Genomic DNA, 7781 nt, shown 5'->3' with positions numbered 1-7781 from the left:
TTACTTGTCAAAGTTCCTTTGGCTGCATAGAGTTGCTGCAAATTAAATGCACTGTCCTTCTTCCCTCCCCTCCTCAGGACAGCCATGACCCCTGACCCCGCACAGAGAGGCCAAACCCTCCTCATTTGGAAGCCATCCTGCTGTCTGCTGCACAAAGCTGGACCCTGAGAGGAAGTTCAATGTCTAGAGGGAGAGTGTGAGGTGTGATTCCCTCAGGGCATCACCCTGGAGAGGAAGAGTATGGTCACCTGTGGGGAGGGCTCTAGGTTGTCTGTGTCAGAAAGCACTTCTTTCTCTGATTCCTGGGACACTGGGCAAATCACTATGGAAGTCATATTTTCCTCATCATTCACATAATGCTGGATGTAGGGCCTCAGTAACCCCTCAAAGTGATGTGTCAGGGTATAAATGAAGGACTGATCATTTACATTGAAGAAGGAGATGGCCCCAACCTCATAGTCTAGGAACACCCCCACTCGTGTAGGGGGGGTTCTTGGAGAGAGGATGATTCTATGAGGGTTAAATGTGAAATACTGATTTTCTCTCTCCAGTCCTAACACCCAGTATCCATTGTTGGGAGACAAAGTCACATCTGTCATCTCCATGTTCACGTCATCCCGGCACACTCCCAAGGACCACATTTTATTGCACCCCACGTTCACCTCCCAGTAATGTTTTCCTTCCTGGAATCCCTGAGAAGCCACCACACACTTCTTTAGAAATCTCTTCTCCAAAAAAGTCGCCATTTGGGTAACGTTACTATAGGACACAGCTTTCAGATCAGAAATGTAGACCTGCAGATGAACCATGTCAGAGTCCAGAGTCACCTCCACTGGGGTATGGTGGGAGAGAGAAAGCAAGAGGTACTGAGAAGGGACCTGGGCTGGATGCAGAGGTCACCCCCTCTAACTGCAGACTGGCTCAGGGTGGAATCCATTGCAGTTCCAGAGCCAGAGGCTCCATCAGACACTTCCCCTGGCCCTGCCTCATCTCCATTGTGGCCCTAGATACTCACCAAAGCCTGGGGATGCCCAACTGTGAGCCCAATAATAGACTTTGTGAGCCCTGGACCATCTCTCCTAACCAGCCTCCTCCTATCCTTGGTCCTAACAAACTTTGCTTCCTTCCCCTGAATCCATCCCCTTGGCCAGTCACTAGTGCCCTCAATACCCTAAAGCTTATCCTGTGATCCTTACCCTGGCTGACTCATACTAGCCCTTCCTGGTCCTGGGCCAAGAAATGTGTCTGCAGAGAGCTGCCCCTTGGGGTGGATCCAGGCCTCACAGATTTATAATCTGTAGTCCAGCATGCTTGGTTTTCCTGTTTCCCCATATCTGTCACTGGTCAGCTCCCTCTCCCACACCCACCCAAGTCTCTTTCCCACCGTCACCCTCTCAGGCATTGGTACCTGCATGTTTCCGGGCGTCTCTCAGTTCTGAAAACAAGCAGACAGCACAGCAGGGTCAGTGCTCACACAGAAAGCAGGATACAGGAAGACAGGAGACCAAGGATGGTTAACCTTTCTGGGTATCACAGATCCACCAGAGACCTGATGAAGACCATGGGATTCTCTACAAAATGCACCTTCCTCAGAATCTGCAGGCAATTTGGAGCCCCCATCACAAGCTTGTCTCTGCAGAGACCCATGACCTCGGGTTATAAGACTGATAAACTAGGGACTTGTAAGAAAGAGGTAAATAGGGGCGGAGGAGATAGCTTCTCTCACCTGACACTCCATGCTTCTTTCTCCAGTCTGAAAACCGAAAACACAGAAGAGGCTGAAGTCACAGATCAGAGACCCAGGAGAGAGAGTGAAAGGAAAGCTCTATAACACTCTCGCCCAGTTTCCTGGTGTTTCCAGGACACGAAGAGCAAAATATCCTGGGCCGATAGAAGCCTGAAATGCTTGGCTCAAAGTCCCAAGCCAGGTGGGAGGCTGAGAGAAATGCTACACAAGACATTCTGGGTCCACACCTCTCAGAAAGCTCATGAAGTCTATGGTTCCTCTCCCCAAAGAATGTACCAATGGGCAAAGTTGGCAGACAATTTCAGAATCCCAATGCCCATCTTAAACCCCCTACATGTCTGAGGATCTGTTCACTAGTCAATGGATGAGGAGGGTGAATAGCTATCCTCATTGGCCTACCCACGCTTCCCACTCAATCTGGAGCCGAGACAGCACACAGATGCCTCAAACTGTGGAACAGGAGGGACTCAGGAGAACTGTGGGGAAGGCTCAGAACATGATATGACACTTACCCAATTCTGCCCTGGTTTTTCCTGAAACAAATAGAAAATCCGGTTGTGGACATAGGAGTGTTTAAGGTACAAACACAGCCCTGGCTCATTGCTAAGGAGGAGAAGCTGTGGGCAAAGGATGGGGGCTCCCCCAGGACTCTCCTTTTGTGCCCCCACCCCCACCTAACCCCCTCTCTACTATCTGGGGTAAGACAAGATATCAGGAAAGTTTGTGCTGAAGGGAGGGGCTGATATCTGGGATCCTGTGGAGGTAAAGATGGAAGTTATCAAGGAGATAGAGGATGGGAGGGGAGGAGAGATTATGACATGGGTTGTCAAAGGGGTTGTGTCATCCCCCAAAAAAAGAAAATTGAAAATTTTTTTACTTAAGTTTTGGCGCTGTTCTTAGGAATTTATTTTGTATGCAGGTACTGAAAATCATGCTTCTCCTAATTCTTGGCCATTATTGAAGTAGGAAAAGCTTAGTGGAGGCTGGTGTTCCTCAAGTAATCTATATCAGGCAGCATGGAGAGGATGAGGGCTATGGTCCCTGTGGCCCAGGTGATGGGCTCCTAGAGCCCATGGCTCTGAGAATAGACCCAGGAGTTGTGTGGGAGCATCCCTGGTTCTGGCCCCATTGAAAACCGAATGTGCTGGAAGCCCATCCTTCACCTTCTCACTCACTTTTGGATATTGAGTAAAATATCACTTCCCCTGTGATTCCAACACACAGGACACAGCTGAGTATTCCCAGTAAAATGGAAGCCAAGCGATAAGATGAGAACTGGAAAAAAGTCTCTGAAAAACAATTCATGGATCCTTAATGGTTACTGAAAGGTGAATGCAATTTGATTCTCATTTAAGGATTCCTCTTAAATCCCAAGATGAAAAGGATTTTATTTTTATGTATAAAATGACGTAGAGGTTTGATTTCATTTCCTTCTAAATGGATAACAACTATGCCAGCATTGTTTAATGGACCTTCTCTTGCACACTGTTACATGTAATGTCACCTCAGTCTACATCAAGTTTCTATTCAGGCTTAGGTTGTTTCCTGGCTCTCTTCTGTGTCATTGTCCACTTGTATATCTCTCCCAAAACTTTGACTGGCTTTATCATCACAATTCTGAGATGTGTCTTGATATATGTTAGACTAAATTTCTCAGTTTCATCTTATTTTGCTGTGTTTTGGCAATTTGTGGCCATTTGCTCAACCACATAAATTTGGAATCAACTTACCTAGTTCAAAGAAAACTCTTTTGAGATTTTTCAATAAAACTATAGATTCTATAGATCAATTTTGGGAGAACTGATCTTTAAAATATTGCATCACCTTATCTGAGAAGTATTACATCTCTCCTCTTCTTTTAGTCTTCTTTAGTGTCTTTAGATAAAGTTTTATATGATCTTCAATAAGAGTTTGCAAGCATTTTGTTGGACTTTTAATTAATGTATTTTTTGGTTGTCATTATAGATGGCACATTTATTTTTCTCTTGTCTGGTTTACAAAAAAATTGAAATAAATTTTTATTAATCTCCTATGAACATGATGGATTCATTTATGAATTGAAAAAAATTAGCTTTATATTCTTCTGAATTTTTATTGTATATCATCATCTACCCTGTGAACAATGGCCATTCTGTTTCTTCCTTTTCATACCATCTCTAATAATTTTTTTTTCTTAAAAACTTTTTTTTCTTTCCTTCTCTTGACATTGATATATCTGTTATGATTCTCTTTTTGGTATTATTTGTCTGGTATGCTTTATCTACTTTTTAATTTTTAATAAATATGTGTCATTATTTCTTATGAAAAAGCAACAGTCAAGTTTGAAAAATACAGTCTGATATTCTTTGCTTTCATTGGTGAATTAAATCTTTTGATATCAAGGCCTTTTACATACTTGAGTTTACATAAGTCATCCTATTATTTTTAAATCTTTCCCAAAATTATTAATAGTATAATGATTTAATGGTTTCTAAAATATAAGTGAACTTTATTTTCTCGTTCCTCAAGTTAGCTTTCTTAAATTTTATGTGTTGATTTTGCAGGATGCACCTTGAAGATGATCATGTGATGAAAAAAATATTTGATTCTACACCTCTGCAATTGTAAACAATTCTGTTTCCACCTAATCAAATTTTATAATATTATTTTTATGCCTCACAGACCTTTGACTTTCCAAACAAATCATTAAACCTGAACAGTACTACACAACAACCCTGAGACAGAGGCTCTTAGTCTCCTTCTGGGCTACACAAACATGCACCCCTACCCCATCCCCCTCCTCCCCACTCACCTCTTATCCATACCCTGGATTCCACCTCTTGGCTCTGGTCGGGGTACTGGATGGAACATGATATGCTCCCAGCATTTTCTTGGACTATAAGGGAGGTCTCCACATCAAACAAGCCATGTCTGTCTGCATTCACCTTTGAGTCAGAGGGCAAGTCATGTCCTTGTGGATCTTTCCACTTCACTATGGGCTGGGGGAACCAGCCTGAGGACTTGCAGAGTAGCTGGATGCCTTTACCAACATATCCCATAATAGAAACCAGGGGTCCTGAACCCAGGCCTGAAGAGAAAAAAGGGAAAGAATGGAAGCAAAAGCCATAGTTCAAGGCCACAGTTAGTCTGAGGCAGGTTTATCAAACCCATAGACATAACACCCCACCCTCATCACTGTTTCTCTCTTACATGAACAAAGACTTATAACACCACTGTAAGCTCTTCCATGGTCTTTGTTCAGTCAACATGCATTTAACAACTACTTATACATGGATATTCCTAAGCATTAAATATGATGAAGGAAATAAGACAGAGTTCATTCTAATGAGGTACTTACTGACTTAAAACGGAAACAATTATAAACAAATACACTTCATTGTGAAATATGCAGATAGGAAGCATGGTCAAGTTAGCATTGAGGAGAATGTGATTGTCCTGGGAAGTTATGGCTTCCTGGATGTGACAATTGAAACCTGGTGTGTCAGATGAATAGACAGTTTTATTATGAACAAAGAGAAGCATGATAGGCAAAGGGGAAAGTACATACCTTGGCATGAAGAGTGGAATGCGATAGTATGCTCAAGGACCTACGAGCATTTGGCATGTCAAGATTGTGATACGCAAGAGGGGATAGGAGTGATGTCTGGGGGAGGGGCAGTGGCAAGACGTGGAGTGAGTGTACTGACCTAAAGAGTGTGAGCCATTGTCCTGCAGGCACTTTAGGCACTATGGGGCTGTTGGCTGGCTTCCAGCAGGCAGGTAAGAGTTATAACCAGGCATGAGTCTCAGAGAGACCCCTGGGCAGCAGCATGAAAGAGGGGTCCCTGGGAATCCTCAGAAGAAAGCAGCTAGCAAGAGTCACTCAGGTGAGAGATGAGAAGGTCTAGAAAAGCACACTGTGAGAAGGGGAGAAACAGAAGCAGGGAGATTGATTTCACAGAACTAACAAGAGGATGAGGAAGGGTTTAGCCTGACTTCCAGACTTGTGACTTGAGAGACCATGGAGAGTACCCCATTCAGGGGTAAACTCTGTTTGATGATTTGTTATTGTCATCTCCCCAACCCAAACAGAACTTACGCCTATGTGCTGTTCTCTTTCATTCTCCAGGGTCTGGACCAAATAAAAGGAGCCAAATAATGTTTGTTGAGTGAATAAATTAGAGAAGGAATTATGGTGCAAACACCAAGGAAGGGGATTTAGTCTAATCTCCTCCTACTCTCCGCTCTATGTAAAACTATAAACCCTGGAAATAACACAAGAGGCAACCATAGAAGAACTTTGAGAGGTAGAAAGAGGGAGGTGGACTGACTAGGTACCCAGAACTGGAGGATGAACGCAGAACAGCCAGATATCTTATGATTCTCATCCTTCACTTTGAGACTGTTTTTTCTCTTTGCAGCTGACATGGGTTCCCTAAAGGCAACATATAGTTGGGTCTTGTTTTTTAATCCATCCCACTATTCTGTGCTTTTTGATTGGTGAGTTCAGTCCATTTACAGTTAGGGTAGTTATTGATATATGAGGACTTACTACAGCCATTTTATCTTTTGTTTTCTGGTTATCTGTATCTCTATTGTTTCTTTTTCCCTGTCTGCTCTTTTAGTTTGGTGGCTTTCTATGTTTTGTTCTCCATTTTCTCTTGATTTATGTTATGCGTCTCAGTTCTAGATTTTTGTTTTGTGGTTACCATTAGGTTTATGTAAAAAAACAATATTTCAGACATATAATAGTCCTTTTTCTTCTGTTTGCATCTTATCTTCATCCACCTGTGCAAATTCAATCCTTTTACTCCTTCTCTTTTATGTTTCTGTCGTCACAAATTATTCCTTTTAAATTGCAAAAGTTATAGTCTTTTTTTAAATGCTTCTCCCCCTATTTAACCCTTATGTTACAACTAAGTGTTTAATACCTCATTCTGAAATAAAGTTGCAATTTCCTGTTTCTGTCTGTTTGTTTGTCATCTTAATCAAAGGTTTTTATACTTTTGTCTGTTTACTTTGGGTAAAATAAGTCCTTTCAATATTTCTTGTAATGTAGGTCTTGTGATGGTAAATTCCTTCAGCTTTTGTTTTTCTAGGAAGGCCTTTATTTCTCCTTCATATCTAAGGGATAACTTTGCTGAATATATTATTCTTTGTTGGTGATTTCTCTCTTTCAATAATTTGAATATTTGGTACTACTCTCTCCTAGCTTGCAGGGTTTCTGTTTAAAAATTCACTGATAACCTAATGACATTTCTTTTATAGGTTACTGTCTTCTTTTCTCTGGCTGCCTTGAGAATTCTTTGTCTTTTCTCTGGCTGCCTTGAGAATTCTTTGTCTTTTCTCTGGCTGCCTTGAGTTCTAGGCAGAACTAGTGGTTCTGCCAGCACTACTTCATCATTTGGGGCCACAGCAGTTGTCTAACTGAGAATTCTTTGTCTTTTACTTTTACTTTGTCTTTTAATTCTTTGTCTTTACTTTTTAATACAATGTGCCTTGGAAGAGGCCTTTTGGGAATGAAATAATTATATGTTCTGTTAACTTTTTGATTTTGAGAATCCAGCCCTTTCCACAGATCTGGGATGATCTCATCAATTATTTGTTTGAATAGGCTCTCTGTTCCTTTCTCCCTCTCTTCTTCTTCTAGTGTACATATTATTCTTATGTTGCCCTTTTTAATAGAGTCAGATAGTTCTCTTAGAGTTCTTTCATTCTTAAAAAACATTCAGTTCTCTCTCTTATTCCCCTTGAGTCATTTCTAGATCTCTACCTTCAAGCTTACTAGTTCTCTCTTCTATCTGGTCTGTTCTGCTTCCAATGCCCTCTAGTGCATTCTCTATCTCATTTATTGAGTTCTTCAGCTCCAGAATTTCTGTTTGGTTCTTTTTTATAGTTTCAGTCTCTTTGGTAAAGTACTCCTTTTGTTTGTTAATTTAACTCCTGAGCTCATTGAGGTGCCTGAGCTTTCTTATATCTTGTTGAGTTTTTTCATAATTGCAGTTTTGAATTCTCTCTTAAATCACAGTCTTCAATGTCTTTGAGCTTGGTTTCC

The 7781-nt window shown here is 41.5% G+C and overlaps 1 protein-coding gene across 1 annotated transcript in view; it reads right to left on the bottom strand.

Annotated features, from left to right (window-relative positions):
• Window positions 1-212: 212 nt before the first annotated feature.
• The window catches only part of LOC105300013 (butyrophilin-like protein 3), a gene marked incomplete at its 5' end in the record, with an annotated part of 9914 nt that continues 2345 nt past the window's right edge, over window positions 213-7781 (bottom strand). The window contains 6 exons of the mRNA XM_011372023.1: window positions 213-832; window positions 1409-1435; window positions 1727-1753; window positions 2260-2280; window positions 2923-3036; window positions 4539-4814. Of these exons, the coding sequence (XP_011370325.1) occupies window positions 213-832; window positions 1409-1435; window positions 1727-1753; window positions 2260-2280; window positions 2923-3036; window positions 4539-4814 (1085 nt within the window). The remainder of the gene's footprint in view (window positions 833-1408; window positions 1436-1726; window positions 1754-2259; window positions 2281-2922; window positions 3037-4538; window positions 4815-7781) is intronic.

This window comes from Pteropus vampyrus, unplaced genomic scaffold, assembly GCF_000151845.1.
Source record: "Pteropus vampyrus isolate Shadow unplaced genomic scaffold, Pvam_2.0 Scaffold197, whole genome shotgun sequence".
NCBI classification, from domain to species: domain Eukaryota; kingdom Metazoa; phylum Chordata; class Mammalia; order Chiroptera; family Pteropodidae; genus Pteropus; species Pteropus vampyrus.
This window is presented reverse-complemented; position numbering and strand designations above follow the sequence as displayed.